This window comes from Chlorocebus sabaeus, chromosome 11 (genome assembly GCF_047675955.1).
Source record: "Chlorocebus sabaeus isolate Y175 chromosome 11, mChlSab1.0.hap1, whole genome shotgun sequence".
NCBI lineage: Eukaryota > Metazoa > Chordata > Mammalia > Primates > Cercopithecidae > Chlorocebus > Chlorocebus sabaeus.
Genome location: NC_132914.1, coordinates 16298523 through 16322288, shown reverse-complemented (window position 1 = coordinate 16322288; position 23766 = coordinate 16298523). Strand labels below are relative to the sequence as shown.

The window sequence follows — 23766 nt, the reverse complement described above, 5'->3', positions numbered from 1 at the left end:
AACCTTGGCTTCCTTATAACGTCCTAATATATTCCAACATATTTCATCATATACAAGAATCTATGCATATATTTCTTCAAAGGATATTTTCTCATGTTCCAATTTTAGTGAGGAAAAGAAATATCTTTAAAATTGCAAACCCAGAAGTATGTATCTTTCCTCTCAACTTGTCAGATTTTTATTTCCATGTTGTTGCTTTAAAACCTAGCATATTGCTGGAAGGCCACAAGATGTCACTATTTGTTTATTAATAATTTAGCCCCTCAGCATAATTACTACGATTGAGGGCTAGTCAACTGAATTGCCTAACGAAGATGGTATACTTGAGTTCCGAATAAATCACACCTAATTCAAATATTTTGTTCTTATTTCCTTTTATACCACACAATTTGGAAAATTAAAGCATAGGAGACTTAAGCATGAGATTCTTATTTGCTTTAAATAAGAAGGTAAAAAACATCACACACATGCGTTTTTACTTTATATATTACAAATTCTTCAGTGAATAATTATTTTTGAAAGCATAGCTAGTTATGAATGTTTGTCATAAGTATTAGCATTATATGAGGCCTGTTGGGGGTTGGGAGCAAGGGGAGGGAGAGCATTAGGACAAATACCTAATGCATGTGGGGCTTAAAACCTAGATGACAGGTTGATAGGTGCAGCAAACCACCATGGCACATGTATATCTATCTAACAAACCTGCATGTTCTGTACATGCATCCCAGAACTTAAAGTAAAATGTAAAAAAAAGAAGATTAAAAAAAAGCCTACTACAATTTTCAACTGGTTTAAAAAATAAGTATAAACATGATAATAATATATCATATATATTATAATAGTGACTTACGTTACATGATTTAATTCTCACACATACTGTGAGATATTTATTATTATTTATTTATTATTATACCCATTTTATAGATGTGAGAATTGAGACCATCTCTGTCAATATGCTCAGACAATACCTGTAGACTGCTGGTTCAGCATCATTTATTTATTTGACCCAGGAAAAGATAGAAAATCGTCAACATCAATACATTGGAGACAACAGACTGCTTACCAGGTAAGTAGCTTGTTTATTAACCATAGTTTATGAATCCAGGCTTGCTATGTCCATTTAAACTGTTATGAAGTATGCCGAATCCTAGTCAGTTTCCCATCTTGAAAGGCATACTTTAAACCGCTCGAACCAGAAAGCCAAATCCTAATAATCTTTCATTTCTTTTGCCCCGCTTAAGAGACAGTGCAAAGACTATCAAGGTGGTGTTCAATATATTAAGTTTTGCTCTCCTAACCAGTTGTCTCCAAGTAGGCTTTAGAGCCGATTTAGCTGACATTTTAGGGGGTTCTACCGGTAAGAAAATAGAAGCCCAGAATCATTAAGGTAATTTGCTCAAAGTTTGACAGCTAGAAATGAGCAGTCCCAGGTTGAGATGTTACATCTGGGCTTTTTCTAGACACCTGTTGCGGTGAGAAGGAAAGAGCGTTCTCAGAACGTTTATATCAATATAGTTAAATTATAAGAATTATTGATACAGTGAAGTTTAATTATAATTAAATATGTGATTATCAATATAGGTAAACGCCTAACACAGTGCTTGCCAAGTAATTGCTATTTTCTCCTTTTTGGGTATTCTTTCACTTTTATGCTCTAATATTACTATTAAAATATGGAACAAAAAGTGCTCTGGATTTTGGTTAGTAGAGAAAAGAGACATGCTTATGGAAGTTAATTGTGTAAGAATTCACAGATCATTGATTTCTTTTCACTTTTTTTCACTGATAAATTTCAACAGCGTTAACTAGATGTCCACTGAGGAAACTGTTTGCCAAATTATTCTTCTAAGCAGTATTTTTCTCCTCTGTTTTCTCAGGACAACTTTAATTACAACCTTGTCATTTGATAAAAGTTTCTTGAAACGTCTTAGTTCAAACAACAAAGATTAGTGTTTCTTTGATGAATTTCCCCTTTTCATTGCTATCTCTGACTACTGATGATGCAACTACATATTTTAAGGTTTCCGAGGATCTAAGACTAATCGTTTTTTAAGTGCTTAAACTTTGTGCCATGTATTTTGCAAAGGAGCTTATATAATAATGAAGTTGTAATAACAGACAACTGATACTATTATCATCCTCATTTTCCACATTAAAAAAAAACAGGTTTAGAAACGTTAACGTGCTCAAGATTATATGTGGTGTGTGGGAGGGTCTATTCAAATCCAGATCCATCTGTCTCTAAACCCTATTTTTTTATTTCCACAATGGACCCTACTGCAGTCAGCCTATGACTTTAAAAATGGCTTAATTAATAAGAAAATGGAGGCACTCTAACAAATATAATAATCATATGGGTAAAATCAATTGACTGTGTAGTGTGAAGCTGATGGCTGTGCCTGCCATATCTCTATTCTAATCAATCCCAGCTGGGGAGTACATAAATTAAGGTGCCTCAGAATAAAATAAGTCAATGGTGGTAGCTCAGAATAAAAATGGTATTTTGATTTTTAAAGATTATCAACTAAACAAAATAATGAATCATCAGAATCAATATTATCTCCCATGAAACTGATGTTCACCAGTGCTGGGTGAATGACTGGCACTTTCTAGAGATTTGGAACCTTGGTAACTCCTCACAATAATGCTCCCTCCTCATGGAACCATTCCCCACACACGCCTCACCTGTTATGAAGCTGATGGTAGAGCTGTCACAGCAGCTCAGTTCTGGATCTCCCCACGTCACCATGGTAACCCGGAAGTTGTAGTACCATGCTGGCAGCAGATTAGCTATTCTCTGAATGAGAAAAGCAAGCAGGGAGACAAAAGACTGTGGGAGAAAGTACTATTTTTGGGGTAGAGTTACTTTCATAAAAAATTAATAAGTAATTTTAATTTTCCTTTATATTGTCTTTTTGTATTTCCTAAATTTACTATAATAAAATATTCTTTCTAGAATGAAATGAGATATAAAGTAAAATATAAAAATATAAATTTTAAAAAGTGATTTAGAGATATACAGCCAAAGATTTCCAATATTTGTTTCATTTTGCAATTTCGTAATATTACACACGTGAAATAGTGCTTATTTATAAGTGACTGTACATACATTTCTCCCTATTTCTAAGACAAGTAACCTCTCACAACTTGGTGTTTTTTCAAGGTAAACCATGAACAGGAGTCCTTCAGAGTCTTCAACTGGGTAGAGAGCAATTGTGTACTTTGTGAATAGTCCATGGGTAATCTACACTTTTCAAAATTATCTCAATTTCAGAAAGACCAATTTTTACCTGTTTTCTTAAAAACCATCCTCTAAAAGTCTGACATTAGAGGTATTTAATTGATCTGTGGATGCCACGAAGAGGCATCATTAAAATTAGGCAGTGTCAAACTAACTATTGAACACTAAAGGGAAATCTCTTTGTGTTCCTCCCCAGGATCTGGGAGAAGCAATAAGCACTTGATTGCTCTATTCTGTGCTTAGGAAAAAATGTTGATTAACAAATACATTCAATTAGAGATGACTGCTAGCTTCACACAATTATCTCTTTCCCTCCCTCTCAAAACAAAAGAGAATCTCAAAACCTAAAAGCAAAAACAACGAAAAAACCTTGAAAATAGCCATATCTATCTGATATGGTTTGGTTGTATCCCCACCCAAATCTCATCTTGAATTCCCACGTGTTGTGGGAGGGAGCTGGTGGGAGGTAACTGAATCATGGGGGCAGGTCTTTCCCGTGCTGTTCTGATGATAGTGAGTAAGTCTCATTAGATCTGATGGTTATTATAAGGGGGCGTTTTCCTGCACAAGCTCTCTCGCTTGGTACCATCCATGTAAGACATGACTTGCTCCTCTTTGCCTTCTGCCATGATTGTGGGGCTTCCCCAGCCATGTGGAACTGTAAGCCCTATTAAACCTCCTTCTTTTGTAAATTGCCCAGTCTTGTGTATGTCTTTGTCAGCAGCATGAAAATGAACTAATACAGTAAACTGGTATTGAGAGTGGGGTGCTGCTGAGAAGATACCTAAAAATGTGGAAGTGACTTTGGAACTGGGTAACAGGCAGAAGTTGGAATAGTCTGGAGGGCTCAGAAGATAGTAAAATGTGGGGAAGTTTGGAACTCCCTAGAGACTTGTTGAATGGCTTTGACCAAAATGCTGATAATGATATGGACAATGAAATCTAGGCTGAGGTGGTCTCAGATGCGGATGAAGTACTTGTTGGGAACTGGAGCAAAGGTGATTCTTTTTATGTTTTAGCGAAAAGACTGGCAGCATTTTGTGCCTCCCCAGGGATTTTGCAACTTTGAACTTAAGAGAGATGATTTAGGGTATCTGGCAGAATAAATTTCTAAGCAGCAAAGCATTCAAGAGGTGACTTGGTGCTGTTAAAGGCATTCAGTTTTAAAAGGTAAACAGAGCATAAAAGTTTGGAAAATTTGCAACTTGACAATGTGATAGAAAAGAAAATCCCATTTTCTGAGGAGAAATTCAAGTTGGCTGCAGAAATTTGAATAAATAATGAGGAGCTGAATGTTAATCCCCAAGACAATGGGGAAAATGTCTCCAGGTCAGGTTAGAGGTCTTCATGGAAGCCCCTCCCATCACAGGCCTGGAGGTCTGGGAAGAAAAAGTGGTTTCGTGGCCCAGGCCCAGGGTCCCTGTGCTGTGTGCAGCCTAGAGACTTGGTGCCCTGCATCCTAGCCATGGGTGAAAGGGGCCAACGTAGAGATCAGGTGGTGGCTTCAAAGGGTGCAAGCCCCAAGCCTTGGCAGCTTCCATGTGGTGTTGAGACTGTGGGTGCACAGGAGTCAAGAACTGAGGTTTGGTAACCTCCACTTAGAGTTCAGAAAATGTATGGAAACACTTGGATGCCCAAGCAAAAGTTTGCTGCAGCGGGGCAGGGCCCTCATGGAGAACCTCTGCTAGGGCAATGTAGAAGGGAAATGTGCGGCCAGAGACCCCACACAGAGTCCCTACTGGGGTACTGCCTAGTGGAGCTGTGAGAAGAGGGCCGCCATCCTCCAGACCCCAGAATGGTAGACCCACTGACAGCTTGCACTGTGCACCTGGAAAAGCTGCAGACACTCAATGCCAGCCTGTGAATGCAGGCAGGAGGGGGGATACATCCTGCAAAGCCACAGGAGTGGAACTGCCCAAGACCATGGGAACCCACCTCTTGCATCAGTATGACCTGGATGTGAGACATGGAGTCAAAGGAGATAATTTTGGAGCTTTGAGATTTGACTGTCCCACTGGATTTTGGAGTTGCATAGGGCCTGTAGCCTTTTTGTTTTGGTTAATGTTTCCCATTTGGAACAGCTGTATCAATGCCTGTACCCCAAATGTATCTGGGAAGTAACTAAGTTGGTTTTGGTTTTACAGACTCATGAGCGGAAGGGACTTGCCTTGTTTCAGATGAGACTTTTGACTGTGCACTTTCGAGTTAATTAGTTAAGACTTTTCAGGACTGTTGGGAAGGCATGGTTGGTTTTGAAATGTGAGGACATGAGATTTGGGAGGGGCAAGGGGAAGAATACTATGGTTTGGTTGTGTTCCCACCCAAATCTTATCTTGAATTCCCACGTGTTGTGGGAGGGACCTTGTGGGAAGTAACTGAATCATGGGGGCATGTCTTTCCCATGCCGTTGTTGTGATAGTAAGTCTCATGAGATCTGATGGTTATTATAAGATGGAGTTTTCCTGCACAAGCTCTCTTTGCTTGCTGCCATCTGTATAAGACGTGACTTGCTGTTCCTTGCCTTCTGTCGTGATTGTGAGGCTTCCCCAGCCACGTGGAACTGTAAGTCCAATTAAACTTCTTTCTTTTGTAAATTGCTCAGTCATAGGTGTTTCTTTATCAGCAACATGAAACTGAACTAACACACTATGTGTATTTACAAAATAATCAAATTTATAGATAATTTTTTAAAGATACATTTGGTACATAAAGGCTTGCCTGTTCCCATAGGAAAGAGTGACAGTTGGTTAAGGAAAGATTACCACGGATGCAGTTAAGGAGACAGTTGCTGCTATTTCATAGTAGGTTGTCCACTCCGATGTCATTGTAGCAGGGTTGAAATAAAACATTTCAACCACGTATTTTCTGAACACGCCTAAATAAGGTCTGGTCCAGCTCAGAACCACTGCCGTAGGACCCAAGGGATAGAGCATTAAATCCTTTATTCCTGTGGGAACTAAAAAGAAGAGAGGAGGGGGTAGAAAAATAAAGTTAAGAAGGAATGTTTACTGTCTTAGCAATGGCCTCAAACTTCTACTTAATGACCCAAATTTTCACTCTTCTGATACAATCCCTTTCTCCCTCCCTCCCTTACTTCCTTCCTCGCTTCCTTGCTTCCTCCTCTTCCTTCCTGACTCTCCCTGCCCTCCCCCTCCCTCCCTTCCTCCTTTCATCTTTCAATCTTCCCTCCCTTCCTTCCTTCCTTCCTTCCTTCCTTCCTTCCTTCCTTCCTTCCTTCCTTCCTTCCTTCCTTCCTTCCTTCCTTCCTTCCTTCCTTCCCTTTCTTTCTTTCTCTTTCTTCCTTCTTTCTTTCTCTTTCTTCCTTCTTTCTCTTTCTTTCTTTCTTTTCTTTTCTTTTCTTTCTTTCTTTCTTTCTTTCTTTCTTTCTTTCTTTCTTTCTTTCTTTCTTTCTTTCTTTCTTTCTTTCTTTCTTTCTTTCTTTCTTTCTTTCTTTCTTTCTTTCTTTCTTTCTTTCTTTCTTTCTTTCTTTCTTTCTTTCTTTCTCTCTCTCTCTCTCTCTTTCTTTCTTTCTTTCTCTTTCTCTCTTTCTTTCTTTCTTATTTTCTTTCTTTCTCTTTTTTTTTTTTTTTGAGACAGGGTCTGCTGTGTTACCAAGGCTGGATTAAAACTTCTGGGCTCGGCTAGGCGTGGTGGCTCATGCCTGTAATCCCAGCACTTTGGGAGGCCAAGACGGGCAGATTACGAGGTCAGGAGATCGAGACTATCCTGGCTAACATGGTGAAACCCCGTCTCTTCTAAAAATACAAAAAATTAGCCAGGGATGGTGGCATGTGCCTGTGGTTCCAGCTGCTCAGGAGGCTGAGGCAGGAGAATTGCTTGAACCTGGGAGGCGGAAGTTGCAGTGAGCTGAGATCGCACCACTGCATTCCAACCTGGGTGACAGAGCGAGACTCTGTCTCAAAAACAACAACAACAACAAAAAACAACTTCTGGGCTCAAGCAGTCCTCCTACCTCAGCCTCCCAAGTAGCTGGAACTGTAGGTGTGTGCCACGGCACACAGCTTTACTCTTGTTGTGTAATCATTGAAAACTAAAGTAAGTATGTTTGCCTCTGAGTTTTTCCACAAGTAATAAATATTAAGAATGTTTTCCAAGTATACAATTCTAGTTGTTTATTACTCTGAAGGTAGCATATTGGATGAACTAAGATAGGCTTTCCAAATATGATGATAACGATTTGAGCTTGCACATTGCACCCCTCCAGTCTGTACCCTAACATATAGGTCACTCATTCTTCTTTTGGCCAGCAACTTACCAATAGCAAATGTCACAGGATCTGAAGGCGGTCCAATCAAAGGGCCTTTCCTTAGGTATATTACCACCTGGTACTGGGCACCAGGAACCAGATTTTCAATAACAGGTTTGCTTGAGTTCACCTTTAAACCAAACACCCGATAAGATTTATTTAGAGCTGGGCTTTCAGAATGTTACACAGAGGCTGAAATAATATTCAGAGACTCTTTTTGGAATCACAGATGACTTTGAAATCCAGAAGGCTTTACTGAAGCTGTCAGATTCCAAAATTAGGATGATTTATAGTTTATGTGAACTTTGAAGGGAACCTAGAAGATTCAAATTTTTCTATTCTAAGCCCTGTGAACTGCTTTATACCCATCAATGTCAATTGTAACTATGCACACTAGAGACACATCAGCCTCTAACCATAATCAAATCAGCAATACCAAGAGGATAGTTTGACATTCTAAATTGTAGTGTCAGCTGATTACATGCAAATATCAGTACAGAAATGTCTTTAGTCTCTTGTCACTTAGAAGCATATAATATCTAATTATAGAAATGGAAATGACCGCCGGGCACAGTGACTCACGCGTGTAATCCCAGCACTTTGGGAGGCCAAGGCAGGCGGATCATTTGAAGTCAGGAGTTCAAGACCAGCCTGACGAACATGGTGAAACCCTGTCTCTACTAAAATACAAAGAAAATTAGCTGGGCATGGTGGTGGGTGCCTGTAATCTCAGCTACTCAGGAGACTGGGGTAGGAGAATTGCTTGAACCCAGGAGGCAGAGGTTGCAGTGAGCCAAGATCGTGCCACTGCACTCCAGCCTGGGAAACAGAGTGAAACAAGCTCTTAAAAAAAAAAAAAAAAAAAAAAAAGAAATGGAAATGACCTTAGAGATGACCTAGTCCAAAGTGCTCATTTAATAAATGTAGTAAAGCCAGAGAATGGCCAAGGTCATATATTTAGATGCAGTGTTGGGACTGGAAGCCTAGTGCTGGGATCTCTAATCTACACTATGGGCAGGTCACTGTGCTAACCCCATTGAGATGTCCTGGTAAGCACCCTGCCAGGCTGTTGTAGCCCCCTAAAATAATACTGTAGAGAACACTTCTCATTTAGATGAGACCTTGTTTACTGTTCTTTTTTTTCTTTTTTTTCTTGACACGGAGTCTTGCTCTGTCGCCCAGGCTGGAGTGAAGTGGTACGATCTCAGCTCACTGCAACCTCCACCTCCCAGGTTCAAGCGATTCTCCTGACTCAGACTCCTGAGTAGCTGTGATTACAGTTGCGCACCACCACGCCCAGCTAATTTTTGTGTTTTTAGTGGAGACAGGGTTTCACCATGTTGGCCAGGCTGGTCTTGAACTCTTGACATGAGGTGATCTGCCTGCCTGGGCCTCCTACAGTGCTAGGATTACAGGCGTGAGCCGCCACACCTGGCCCTGCTCTTTTAAAAAAAATTTGGATACATAACAAATACCATATAGAGAAAAACAGTGAGAACATATACATGAATAAAATGCATTTATTAAAGTTGAATGTTGGCACGCACAATGATTGATAATTCAACTAAGAGGTTAAGGTGCTGCTTTGGCCTTCAGTGTCTAATATTTAAGACAGTATTGCTTGGTGGAAAGAACACAAGTTCTTTTTTCGGACTACCTGGAATCAAATCCTGACTCTGCTCATTATTAGCATGGGGGTTTATTTATGCTTTATAATTTATTGAAAATTCTTGCCTTGGTTACTTCGTTGCTAAAATATAGGTAATAAAATTATATACCTCATAGAGTTTGAGAATGTTTAAACCAAGTATCAATAAATACTAACCTTTATTCATCTTATTAACTTTTTGACCTCTAGGATACATAAAATTGTGGAATTGCTCCAAGAAGGAACATGAATCAATGGAGAACAATGTTGTTTACAGCTTCTCTATGCTGTAAGGTGTTTTTTGGAGCCTCATTTTAAGATTTTAAGGATTCATATAGAACTGGTGATATGATATGAATTTTAAACCTTTCCACACTGGAAACTGATTATACACAGTAGAAATTATGTAATCTGAATTGGTACAACTTGCTCTACATGTAAGTAAAAGGAGCCATATACCAAAATTTACTTTCCACTGGCTTGAACAAAATAAGATTACACTGAATTAATAAATTGGCATTTTCATTCTTTCTTTCCTATTTATACTCTTTCATATCAGGGTTTCTTGCACAACTTTTAGATTTTTAATTCTGCTGGAAGCCATATAGGCAGATTTAGTCAACTAGATCTCTTCATCTGATAGAGAATTTTCCTTCCTTCCTTCCTTCCTTCCCTCCCTATCTCCCTCCCTCCCTCCCTCCTTTCGTCTTTCTCTTTCTTTTCTTTTCTGCTTGCTTGCTTGCTTGCTTGCTTTCTTTCTTTCTTTCTTTCTTTCTTTCTTTCTTTCTTTCTTTCTTTCTTTCTTTCTTTCCTTTCTTCCTCTCTTTCTCTCTTTCTTTCTTCTCTTTTCTTTCTTTTTGAGAGAGAGTCTTGCTCTGTCACTCCGTTGCCCAAGCTGGAGTGCAATGGCACGATCTTGGCTCACTGCAACCTCTGCCTCCTGGATTCAAGCGATTCTTGTGCTTCAGCTACCCAAGTAGCTGGAATTACAGGTGTGCGCCATCATGCTGAGCTTATTTTTGTGTTTCTAGTAGAGACAGGGTTTCATTATGTTGGCCAGGCTGGTCTCAAACTCCTGGTCTCAAGCGCCTCTCCTGTCTTGGCCTCCCAAAGTGCTGGGATTACAGGCGTGAACTGCCATGCCCAGCCTGATAGAGAATTTTCTAAAGAGAGAAACTATGATAAGAAGATGCATATTATCCACGACTAAGCAGTATTATTTTATTTTTTTAAATATACTTTATATGATAAAACATATATGCTTATTGTAAAAATTGCTCACCCAATAGAAGAACAAATGAAGTAAATTGGAAGTCTTGTTTGTTCTCCTCCCACAAATCCTGACATTTTGATGTGCATTCTTCTAGGCCTTCTTCTAACATATATACATAAATAATATGCTATTGAACCACATAATGTGTTATATTATCAACACTGCTCCAGGCCGGGTGCAGTGGCTCACGCCTATAATCCCAGCACTTTGGGAGGCCGAGGCGGGTAGATCACCTGAGGTTGGGAATTCGAGACCAGCCTGGCCAACATGGTGAAACCCCGACTCTACTAAAAATACAAAAATTAGCGAGGCGTGGTGGCTCACTTCTGTAGTTCCAGCTTCTTGGGAGGCTGAGGCAAGAGAATCGCTTGCAACTGGGAGGTGGAGGTTGCAGTGAGCCGAGATTACGCCGCTACACTCGAGCCTGGGTGACAGAGCCAGACTCCATCTCAAAAAAACCCCCCAAAAACCAAAAAAATTGCTCCATTTAAACTTAACACATTGTAGACATGTGACTATAAGTGTAAATGCTGACCTAGCTCATTAATCACCCATTTTGCCTATTTAGAATGTTTAGAATAATAAAGGACATAAGGAGTATAGATTGTTTCAGGGTGATTTAAGGTTCCTTTCTTTTGATAATATTTTAGGTAATAGTTGATTCTAACTATTCAAATGACTATCTGGAATCATAGCTGTTTAAATATGCCATTATAACCGGGCACGGTGGCTCACACCTGTAATCCCACCACTTTGGAAGGCTGAGGTGGGCGGATCATGAGGTCAAGAGATTGAGAACATCCTGGTCAACATGGTGAAACCCCGTCTCAACTAAAAATACAAAAATTAGCTGGGTGTGGTGGCGTGCACCTGTAGTCCCAGCTAATTGGGAGGCTGAGGCAGGAGAATTGCTTGAACCCAGGAGGCGGAGTTTGCAGTGAGCCAAGATTGTGACTTTGCACTCCACACTCCAGACTGGCAACAGAGCGAGACTCCGTCTCATAAAAAACATACAAAGAGACAAACAAACAAGAATAAGAAGTAGCTATGGGCACATACATCATATTATTTAAAAAATGACAAAAGGGTAATTGGATTACAGATTACCTGACTTGGTAATAAGTTATAAACACTAGTTTCCATCCTCCCCAATTTCTGAATATTTACTGAGCTGCTAACCTATATGTACACTTCTATGTTTCTCCATGCCTTTTTATTTAGCCTGGACCTCCTTGGGTGTGTGTTGGAGGAGGAAAAGTGGAATGCCTCTGCATTCTGCATGTTAAGTAATGTGTTTTATTTTTTACAAAATAATTCCACACTCTACTCCCCCTTAATTTCCACTCATTTAGCATCCTAATATTTTTCCTGACTGTCTTAGTCCTCATTCCTGAGAATTTAGTTGAGTCCAATGTCTCTCCAACTGGATACCAGTTCTATTCTATTCCTCCTTAGCTAAAGGAATAAGGAGAAAAATGTACTAGAGAGCATAGTAGTCAAAATAAGTATATGATAGACAATTTTTTTATTTTTATTTTTTTGTGGAGACAGGGTTTCTCTATGTTGCCCAGGCTGGTCTTGAACTTCGGAGCTCAAGTGATCTGCCCACCTTAGCTTCCCAAAGTGCTGGGATTACAGGCGTGAGCCACTGCACCTGTATATGATAGACTCTTAAATAATAGTGTTGAACTAGATGATAGTGTAGGTTCCTTTGAGTCTGAGATGGTCTTATTTCCACTTTATGTGATCTTTCCATTGGTGCTTTTCTACACATTCATTTAGTGGCATAATGGACTATAGTGATATGATATTATACAAATCTCAAAAAGTTCTTTTGGTAATTGAGATGATGCCTAGCATGGTGGTCTCATTTCTGTTCTCCCCTTTAAATATTAGTCTTCTTGCTTATAATGCTGAATAGGACATTTCATGTTCTGTTTTCCTATTTGCATTTTGAGAAGATATTGTAAAAGTACATTTGGACTGGTCTTTTCTGGCTCATTGATAATTTACAATAGCTGTCTCTTCCTTTAACCTTTGTAATCTTATGTGAAAGATATATAATGTGTACATTAGGTAGGGCAAGGGGAGAAATCTACCTTGAAGCAGTTGAGTTCTAGGTCAAGGTCTGTAGGGAAAACGCGTTTTTCTGTCAATGTAATGAGTCAGTCATCTTGGGTACGCTCAGGAAAGGAAGCTAATAAGTTACACAATGAACTGTGATTACTAGTTAATCAGTTTAGCATATTTATTCCTTAATTTAATTCAACTCAAGGGACGCCTCATTCTCAAGTAAGGGCTTATCTCAGCATTCTATGGCTTTCTAGTGCTTCAAAGAACACGATTCCTGAATTCATCTTATCAATTTACAATTTATCATTGTTTGAATTTCATTAAATGCTTAATTTTCCTGGGAGGAATGGAAACATCCCAAATAGCTCTCATACAGCAAACATCTCTTCTGCACATTACATTTCCAATGTACTCCACATGAATTGATAATATTTTTTTCCTTTTGCCTTTAGGGAAGAAAATATATTTGTAAGACACCAAGAACCACCGAATTTGATCATGTAAAAACATAAGGCCAGAATTTAGAAAAATAGGACTGGGCCCCAGGTTCTCAGGGCATCTGAGAGCAAGGTCCACTCGGCTCCAGTCGCACGGTTTTACTAAGGGTTGGTCTGGCATGTGCATTCCTTCTGCTAGCCACTCACAGAACTACTGAGTCGCACACTGTCTCTGCCTGCCCCTCGCTCCCCTCTGTGCACAGCTGACTCCTCTATATTCTTCAAAGCTCTTTTCCGTTGTGACTGCTGAGGGGGTAGTTTTTTTACTTTATATTATTTATTTATTTATTTTCGAGACCGAGTCTTGCTTTGTCACCCAGGCTGGAGTACAGTGGCGATATCTCAGCTCACTGCAACCCCCACCTCCCAGGTTCAAGCGATTCTCCTGCCTCAGCTTCCCCTAGCAGCTGGGATTACAGGCACGTGCCACCACGCCTGGCTAATTTTTGTATTTCTAGTGGAGACGAGGTTTCACCATGTTGGCCAGGCTGGTCTTGAACTCCTGACCTCAGGTGGTCCACCCGCCTTGGCTTCCCAAAGTGCTGGGATTACAGGTGTGAGCCACCATGCCCAGCCTACTTTATATTCTTTACATTTTTAAGTTTTTCTTTTTTTTTTTAAACAAGAATATTTTACTTTTACAGTAAAAATGAAAATTAAAGGAATGGAAAAAAGTAAAACAAACAAACAAAAAACCTCCAACCCTCTGCTTGGTTGTCTCCTCCGCGATGTTTTCTCCAACCAGTTTCCAAATCCTCTTTCCCCTTCATCCATGTTACTCATGCTCAGCTCCTTCTTCTGTGAACTCCTCTGGACTCTCATCATTCATTTTAAGCTGAGGCCTTATTCTATACAGTGCAGTCATTATAGGTTCACTTATCTATCGTTCTCACTAGATTATAAGCTCTGCAAGAGCAGGATGTTTAAAAATTTCTAACATCTATCTTAGTACCTGGCACATCATAGGTGCTCAGCAAATTCTTTTGAATAAGGAATGAAAGAGAAAGGAACATGACCCTCCTATGAAGAGAAAGGGAGATGACAGTGCCATGGAAAAGCCATTCCCACTCATTTTTGGCCCCTCTGGCTCTTGGGCACACTCATACAACACACCCATCCCAGCAGACCTCAGCATGGCTTCCTGCAGTTGCCTCCTTGGCATTGCCCCGTGAGGCTGTGCTTAGGTGGGACTGGCGAGCCCATCCTCATTTTCTCTCCTTTACCTGAGTGCAGTACTGTTTTTCAAGCCTCTGGCTTTCTTTTTGTTTCTGGCAGGTCAGCGACACCACAGACACAATGGTGCTGTTGTAGTTCTCTTGGGAAGATGTCCAGGACATCAAGGCAGTGGTTGAGCTTAAAACGTGGACACTCACGTGCTGGGGCTTCTCAGTCAGTTCTTCAATCCACTCTCCTGAAGGACCTGCACATTTCAAATTGGAACACAGGGGAAGCTGCACATTGCACTGATTAAGATAAAAGATTCTGGTTTAAAAAATCATGTTTTCTTTTCGCCCTTACAATGAGATTCAAAGTCAGATTGGTGGTCAGACTGGCAACTCTTCAGGTCCTCGGCCCAGCTGCAACCCTCTATCCCTTGACCTCACCTTGACCTAAACAGCAGCCTCAGCAATAACAGCAGAAACGAAAGCGCCACTTCAATCGTCGTGTGCATGTGAGAGTATTCTGGTAAATTCTTCACCAGAGAAAACTTACTTCTCTTTTAACAAAGAGTGAGCGTGGCAGTGCGGCATTTCATCAAGGCTTATAATTCCTTTGCTACTAGGATCTTTGGTCTCTAGGAATAATTACTTCGAGATCCAAATCAGCCTAGACTACTATCATGTGAAAACATTTGAATTTGGCAACAGTGAGAACAAAAAGGCAGGCTGTGACTCTATTAGAGAAGAAACACGCAACAGGCTGGCTCCATTAAAGAAGCTGGCTGGGCCGGGCGCGGTGGCTCACGCCTGTAATCCCAGCACTTTGGGAGGCCGAGACGGGCGGATCACGAGGTCAGGAGATCGAGACCATCCTGGCTAACACGGTGAAACCCCGTCTCTACTAAAAAATAGAAAAACTAGCCGGGCGAGGTGGTGAGCGTCTGTAGTCCCAGCTACTCGGGAGGCTGAGGCAGGAGAATGACGTGAACCCGGGAGGTGGAGCTTGCAGTGAGCTGAGATCCGGCCACTGCACTCCAGCCTGGGCCACAGAGCGAGACTCCGTCTCAAAAAAAAAAAAAAAAAAATTCAAAAAAACAGCTGGCTGACACCTGGGTGATAATTTGAGGAACACAACAGGATCCTTATTATAAAATATCTCCATAGAAGTGCCCATCCTTAGCTTTGTTCTCTTATGTTCATAAAGTGGTTCTTAACACAGTGCCTGACACCTAGTAAGGACTCAAGACATGTTAAGGTGATTATTATCTACGGAAATTCCCTGCTGAAACGCAAATGTGAAACTTCCATTTATTTGCTTAGGATGCATTTCTCAGCTCCTTAATTTAATGCTGTATTCCTAGGCTGAGACCCAGGAGAGGAAAAGGAGCAAGTGGCTCTACTGGGGAGGACAGACTAAGGTTCGGTGTAAATGGTGCAAGGGAAATGATAATAAAAAATGATATTAATTATAGTAAAGAGATACGGAATCCATTATATATTTATATATTTGTTCCTGGCAGGTCAGTGACACCACAGACACAAGGATGCTACCGTAGTTCTCTTGGGAAGATGTCTAGGACATCACAGTAGTGGTTGAGCTTAAAACACGGATGCTCACATATAAACTGCTTTTCAGCATATAAACCGTTTTTTAGCATGTAAACTTCAAGTTTATATGTGTTACGTATTTCATTCCTTTAACTTATATTTATTTACTTATTTATTTGTTTATTTATTTTGAGATGGAGTGTCACTCTGTCACCCAGGCTGGAGCACAGCCTTATCTCGGCTCACTGCAACCTCCACCTACTGGGTTCAAGCGATTCTCCTGCCTCAGCCTCCCAAGTAGCTGGGATTACAGGTGCCCACCACCATGCCTGGCTAATATTTGTACTTTTAGTAGAGAGAGAGTTTCACCATGTTGGCCAGGCTAGTCTCGAATTCCTGACCTCAGGTGATCCGCCTGCCTTGGCCTCCCAAAGTGCTGGGGTTACAGGTGTGAGCCACCGTGCCTGGCCCCTTTAACTTTTATAACAAGCCAATGAGATAAGTACTTTTATTAAATCTCACTTTTCAGATGCGAAAACTGAGGCAGAGATAGGGTAAGTCAAACTAGGATTCACACACAGGAAGTCTGATTCCAAAATTCATGCTCTCAACCCGGCATGAGACTTCCTGGAGCACTATGAAATAGTAAAAATTTGGAGACAGGATAATTGCACTAAGATTCAGTTTGGTCCTTATTAGTGGTGCAACTTTGGACAAATGAGTTAACATCTCTGAATCTCAGTCATTGCATCTGTTAAATGGATAAATCATGGAATTTTAGAGCAGAGCAGAACTTTAGAGACCCACTGCCTTATTTTGCTGATATGGTTTGGCTCTGTCCCCACCCAAATATCACCTCGAATTGTAATCCCCACTTATCGAGGGAGGGACCTGATGAGAGGTAATTAGATCATGGAGGCAGTTTCCCCCATGCTGTTCTCAAGATAATGAGGGAGTTCTCACGAGATCTGATGGTTTAAAAGAGGCAGTTTCCCCTGCTCTCTCTCTCTCTCTCTGTCCTGCCACCCTGCGAAGAAGGTTCTTGCTTCCCCTTCGCCTTCTGTCATGATTGTAAGTTTCCTGAGACCTCCCTGCCATGCTGAACTGTGAGTCAATTAAACCTCTTTCCTTTATAAATTACTCAGTCTCAAGTAGTTCTTTATAGCAGTGTGAAAACGGACTAATACATTTGCTGATGAGGAAACTGAGGCGCAGAGATATAAACAAGCTGCCTGAAGTCACAGAGCTAGTAAGTGCTTCTGACCCAACCCAGACCTCCTGTCTCCTGAGTTAGCGCTTTGTGACAATCTGATTAATTTACCTCATAAAGTTGCTGTTGGGATCAAATGAGATAATATGTGTTAGCAAACTACATAAACGTGAAGTGTTACTGCTGTTCCGAAGAGTACTGGTGTAGTGGGGGCACAGTGGGCAAAGGTTGAAGGAAGCAAAACAAATTCAGTGATTTAACAGTTTTACCTTATGACTGACCTGATAATCAATCCGAGGAATTGGGTCATTGCAGGCTAAATGAAAATGGATTTTGTTATCAAATATTCCTGAGTTCTAATCTTAATTTTGACACTTGGGGAAGTCACTGAACTTTCTACGATTCAGTTTGTTTTTTAATGTGAAAAATGGGGGTAATGAAAGTGCTCGCTTCATAAGGCTACTGGCAGACTAGTGCAAATTCCTACCTGAATTCTCATCTCTGGGAAAGTCTTCAAAGCTACATAAATGTAAATTATAATGCAACAACATGAACATATAATAAATTGTAATGTAACAGCTCAACACCAGAATATGTGAAACAGTTTGGTCAGGAAAAATGGGTTGCGAATATACTTTAGCTGGTGTGTGACTACATTATGCTGAGCAAACGTGAGCCACCCTAATTTGTTGCTCATTTACCCAGTTAGGTGTATTTATATATGTGGTATCCATTTTTTAAACCAAAGAAATATATGCAGTACATCTGAATAACTCATTACCATAGAACAGAATCTCCTAAGCACTTAAAAAGTCATTCTTTTAGCAACAGAGAAAAAACAAAACTTCTGGGAGCCCGTATTTTTCTAGATAAATATTAAGATGCATCTTTTTAAAGTAATCACATTTTTGAGCAATTCCGACATGTCCTCAATGGCACTAGTCACTTTAGATACTCTAAGAATAGAGCAGAGCACATGAAAGATACAAGTGGTTCCATAAATATTTCTTGAATGTACAAGAGAATGAATAAATATGCAAATGGTATAACTCCAGCCTAGGATTTTACAATTTGACATGAGAAGCAAGATGCACCTAAAATAAATCTAGAAAAATACCACACACTAATAAGTTCTGTGTTTTGTGCTGTGTAGTATGAGACAGAATAGGAATTCAGAGAAGAGAAAAGTCAGAAAGACCAGAATTGTTGTGGAGTTTTTGTGGAGGCTGTTCACATGGGCGGTGGATCTGTACTGGTGCAGAAAGAGACTATTTGGTCAGTGAGGCATTTTTAGTCTTATGGAAAGAATGAAATACTCAGCTTTGTTCTCTTTCTTAAGTAATCACATGTCCAAGGTCTCTAACACTTGAAAGACACACAAGGCAGTTGGGAATACCTTTTCTATACATCTGATAAATCTTTAAGGCCTTTCTTTGGCCAGAGGTGACATTTTTGGTTTTTCTTTTAGTAAAAATATTATATGGGATATTTTCAACATTTTTAAGCTGCTGAGCTCCTCTTTTGCTCTCATCTGAGCTCCTCTTTTGCTCTCATCCATTCTTGAACGAAAGGTGGTGTTTTGCCTTTCCAGATGGCAATAGGATATGTGGTGGTTATCCTTTTCTGAAAGCAATTTTTATTCTTTGCCTTCTGGTTTTTCTTTCTACTGATCGGAGGCACATATAACTCCTGATAGGGTAGGTTACTGATTTTTGACTTCTATACTTCCAGTAAACATAGTCAGTTTAGCCAAACATGTTATAGAGGCAGGCACTGTTTGTGCAACCTTCAGAGGCTAGCTTTTGCTATGCTGTTACTGGGATGGAATTGGTAGAGGTCACCCTAGGACTTGACATTGGGGCTTTTAGGTTGCTCTAGCTATGGCTTTTTCCACCAATTTTATGGAGACCACCTGGGTGTACTTGAATCTTTGTCTTTCTTTTGAGCTTCACGAGCTCAATACTCTAATGAGATTTTTCACAGTCCTATAATGTCATTTTCATTATGGCCTCAAACAGATGTCGTATTTCCCAAACTGTATGTCCACATCCTTGGAGGATTTGTTATGGCTAATGTGGAAGGTCAGTTTAATAAATGTTCAATTATCACAATAGTGAAAAGAATCCTCAAGTTAAACCCGTGGATAGGATTGCTACTATTAAATATACATATATTTCCTCTGCTGTCCAAAGCTTGTGGATCTCAGCCTCTCCTGATCTTGAAGACTTCTCTGCATCTCTAAGGTTTGTGAATAGCTGACATCTGAGCATCAATAATCTCACCAGTTCCATTGTTCTAGCTCCCCAGTAAGTGTAAAATGATCTCTTTGTTACTTACTGATATAAAAGCTGAGTGATTTTGCTGACTGACTTTTTCGAGTTTCACAAGATCCTGAGGAACTAAAGGTTGTCACAGATAACTTATATTTCCCAGGTTCCTTCAGTTCTGCAACAAATTCATGTGCTTCTTCATCCACTGTCAAATATTCAGTAAAGTTCTCTAAATCATATATAGAAAAGAGAAGATATATTAATTGACACCTGGAAAGGCCCTGGGTATAGAGAAGTCAATTAATGAAAAAAAAATTAGGTATTTTAAATGTTCCCTCCTTTTGTCAAGTTCAGTTACACCTCTAAACTAAGGGTACTATTAAAGAATATAAGTAAGAGTTCATTATTTTTACAACCTTCCAAATAACAAAACTCAAATACGGCATTCAAATCAATAAAACTAGGGATGGGTCTACACTGTGCATCTTTATGTACTCCTACCCAACAAAATTATGTTTGCAAAACAGAAGTAGATAGTCAGGAAAAGATAACAATTGTTGGCTTCCTCATCATGAGGTAAGGGCTAAAAAATAACCAGCATCAAATACCTTGTAAGTTCTTTGTGGTAGTATTAACCATTCAGAAGTGCTTTAACGTTTATTTAAAATACATCTAATTTTTAAAGATCTATTTTCTGATGTACCCCAGAACTTAAAGCAAAATTTAAAAATAAAAATCATGGTAATATTTTTCCTTCATCCATTTGCTTTCAGATCTTCTTAAAGAAAGAATTATTTCACATTGCATCACAGTCCGTCCTCTACTGCTTATTACTTCATTTGAAGTCATTATCATCAGTTGGTGACTACAACAGCCTTCAAAAGAGGACACTGTAGTCAGATAAATGCATAATAGAACCTTCATGAGAAGAGGCAGTAAAAAATTTTTGTAATGACAAGATCCTATTTGCCATAGGAACATATTTAGGAACAGAAAAATAAAAGACGATTAGGGAAACTTTTAAAAAATGTAGGCAATTCCAAGAAAATGACTTTTGACTCAAATAATTAAGAATTTTCATTTTATGTGTTATTTGGTTATGGTTGAATGCTGTATCATCTTGTATAGAAGAATCAACAGATTTTTGTTGTATCTCATGCTATTAAGTAAAATAGGAGTAAACAATACATCAGTATATGAGACTACATGGGCCTTAAACTCTCACCCTAAAAATAAGGCTATCATTGTAACTTCAAATTTTTACAAATTATAACCTCTGCCACTCAAACTACTAGACCAGAAAATGGAAAATGAAGTATATTACTGTAAAAACTAAACAAACAACAAATAACCAAAAAAATCTACCAAACAACAATTGAGATAGGTATCATGACCCAAACTTGTTGAAAGTCATGGCTCTACTTTCCTAAGTTAGTGGGCTAAAATATAAAGAATGAATCTCAGATGCTGAGTTAGTCAATGCAAAATGTAATATAGTAGCTATATGGAAATGTCAGTAGCTGTGTATTTTCCATTTTACTATCAGCTTCTCTTTGGAAAATTGTGGTGCTTGTTCCAGAGGGACACACCCTAAAGGGAACAAGAGTAACTGGTTAGCAGGACACAAGCCTCATGTTCTTGAGGAAAGTAGTAACGTGTTCATAAGTATTACTTTGCTGCCATGTTTAAAAATTTGCATATGAGAAAACAGAACATTTCTCTAGGATATGCTGTAATATTCTGGGGTAGTTAGATCTTTGAATCAAAATATTTCCAAATATGATGTTTTCCTCATTGTTCTGAGACATGAGAAATATCAGGCAGTAAAATATATACAGTTGGCAGTACTCAACTTGTGAATCACCCAAACCTTCTGATTCTTACCCAGTTTATTCATTTGGGTTTTCTGCTCTGTCTGCATTGGATACCCAATTACATTCTTCCCTTTCTTTACCATTATTCTTTGGCGATTGAGTGTCTATGATCAGTGTTTCTAAACTCAAACTTAAAAAGACTTCAATTCCCCTTCCTTTGTATCAGTTCTTATTTCCTCTGATTTCCTACTGCTTTACCTTCTCGTTCAATATGGATATGGAAGCCATCAAAAGCAGTGGGTGGTTTAGGTGGTAACCAGGTCAATATCATTTGCACAGGGGAAAAGGAGAAAGAGCCCGATGTTGACTTCTCTGTCTCACTGAGTGTACTGTTATTTTCGTATTCCATGGGAAGTACGCTGACAAATTCATCTTCACTTTCAGGAGTTGCAGATGCACTGTCCCACCAATATGGCTGAGACGTAGTTTCATAGTCACTGCTATTAAACTCAGGCCAACCGGAAGAAGTGTTGCCCGAGGGAATTTCAGGGGTTTCTTCTGTAAAATGGAAGAGTTTTTCTTTTCCTATTGTATCTTGTGATCTCATGAAGGATTCCTCTGGGAAATTGCCACTCTGTTCTTCCCAGTTGTTTTTGTTCAAGTTTACGATACGAACGGAAATATTCTGAGGTGGATAAGGGGCTGTAAGAGAGAGAATTTTCATTTTCAAGTAATTTTTAATTCAATTAGAGTGAATACTTAATCTCTTAATGAGTCAGGGACAAAAGCAGATTTTTAAAAATGGAATTTAATTTTACTTCTAATACACAGACAAATTTACGTCAAGATAAACTGTGTTTTTCTCCATATACATACTTCTAACATTTTGTGGATGATGTGTACCTGTTCACATACCACTAGTCACACTTCAAATACATTAACTTGCAATATTATGCTTGTTGAAGTGGTAATTTAACCACTTCTAAAAGCAGAGTATGTAAATATTTTTCAGTTTATCATAATCTCACTTACAAAAAAATGTATCTGTGTTCCTGGATTTTTATTACAAAGAAAAAAACAAGTATAGTGTACTTATAGCTATGAAATGAAAATACTCCATGTGACATAGTTGCACCTAGGACAGTTGCATGCGTGTGCTGCCTTTAGAGATGTTAACACACATGTTAGAAATACGGCTTCACTCCTCACCTCTCTAAAATGAAACATATAAGCACAAAATGAGTTCGTAAATTATAGAAGCACACTTCACTTACAGGGAGAAAACTACAAAGACACACTGCATAGTCTCTGCCTATAACAGTTTCTACTTGGCCTTCAAATAGCAGTTCAATTATCACCTCTTCCATGAATTTTTTTTTAATTTTTTTTTTTTTTTTTTTTTTGAGGCGGAGTCTCGCTCTGTCTCCCAGGCTGGAGTGCAGTGGCTGGATCTCAGCTCACTGCAAGCTCCCCCTCCCGGGTTCACGCCATTCTCCTGCCTCAGCCTCCTGAGTAGCTGGGACCACAGGCGTCTGCCACCACGCCCGGCTAGTTTTTTTGTATTTTTCAGTAGAGACGGGGTTTCACCCAGAATCTCTCTCTGTTGCCCAGGCTAGAGTGCAATGGCGCAGTCTCGGCTCACTGCAACCTCCGCCTCCTGGGTTCAAGCGGTTCTCCTGCCTCAGGCTCCCGAGTAGCTGGGATTACAGGCACCAGACACCAAGCCTGGCTAATATTTGTATTTTTAGTAGAGATGGGGTTTCATCATGTTGGCTAGGCTGGCGTCAAACTCCTGACCTCAGGTGATCCACCCGCCTCAGCCTCCAAAAGTGCTGAGATTACAGGCATGAGCCACCGTGCTAGGCCCCATGAACTCTAATAAAAATTTCTCTCTCCTTCATGCTGCTAAATAACTTTGTACCTCTTGTATAATATTTATCTCATTCTGCCTTGTATTAGTGCCATTTGTGTATTACGAGTACCATTTTTTTGAGGACAAGGATCCTGTCTCATCAGTCTTTGTCTTCATGTCTCAGTACTTAGAACAAATTCCAGGTAGAAAGTGCTCTATTAATGTTTTTCTACTTACACTGAATAATGAAAAACATAAATAGAATCTTAAATGTTGACATTAGGTGAATTAGTGATTTAGCTGAAATAGTTTCCTGGTCTTAGACTAATGAATAAGAATCATGATATCTTAGAATTTCAAATTGTCAAGACCTTAGAAGAAATCTATCATAATCCTTTCCTGATGCTCATCAGAATGGCCTCTCCAGCTTTCCTATTGAATACGCAGGCACATTAGGCACATACGATGTTGCTTATATTGGTGATGGGTACTTAGTAGATATATGCTTATTTTACCCGTTCATTCTTCCATCCATACATCCATCCATCCATCCATCCATCCATCCATCCATCCATCCATGCATCTATCCATCCATCCTACAATAGTGCTTTATATTAGTGGTGTTACTAAAATTAAGCGCTTCAAGTTTGAGATACATTTGAATTTCAATATTTTCCTTTAATAATCTGATAAACTATACTAGAATGTCTTCCCTCTTTTTTCTGCCATAGGGCCACTTGTCAGCAATAACTGATGTCTAGTACATCTGGATAAGTTACTTAATTATAACCTTTGGTAATAATATAGTAGTTTTTATTCAAAGATTACAAATCTATGATTGCATTGACATATTTTAGATTTTTCTTATTGAATATGTTGCCCAGTTCTTTTTACATTGATATAAAATCTGTTT

General features: G+C 39.4%; 1 protein-coding gene and 1 long non-coding RNA gene across 4 annotated transcripts in view; one reads left to right on the top strand and one right to left on the bottom strand.

Moving 5' to 3' along the window:
• PTPRO (protein tyrosine phosphatase receptor type O) overlaps positions 1–23766 on the bottom strand; it is a 271904-nt gene that overhangs the window by 77274 nt on the left and 170864 nt on the right. For both annotated transcript variants that reach the window (XM_007967763.3, XM_007967764.3), the window contains exons 5-10: positions 21260–21703; positions 19255–19416; positions 14223–14419; positions 7518–7638; positions 6004–6197; positions 2686–2797 (exon numbers count right to left, since the gene is read on the bottom strand). In XM_007967763.3, the coding sequence (XP_007965954.1) occupies positions 2686–2797; positions 6004–6197; positions 7518–7638; positions 14223–14419; positions 19255–19416; positions 21260–21703 (1230 nt within the window). The remainder of the gene's footprint in view (positions 1–2685; positions 2798–6003; positions 6198–7517; positions 7639–14222; positions 14420–19254; positions 19417–21259; positions 21704–23766) is intronic.
• LOC103218689 (uncharacterized) overlaps positions 1–23766 on the top strand; it is a 98404-nt gene that overhangs the window by 60093 nt on the left and 14545 nt on the right. For both annotated transcript variants that reach the window (XR_012094458.1, XR_012094457.1), the window contains exon 5: positions 925–1066. This is a non-coding gene — a long non-coding RNA (uncharacterized lncRNA). The remainder of the gene's footprint in view (positions 1–924; positions 1067–23766) is intronic.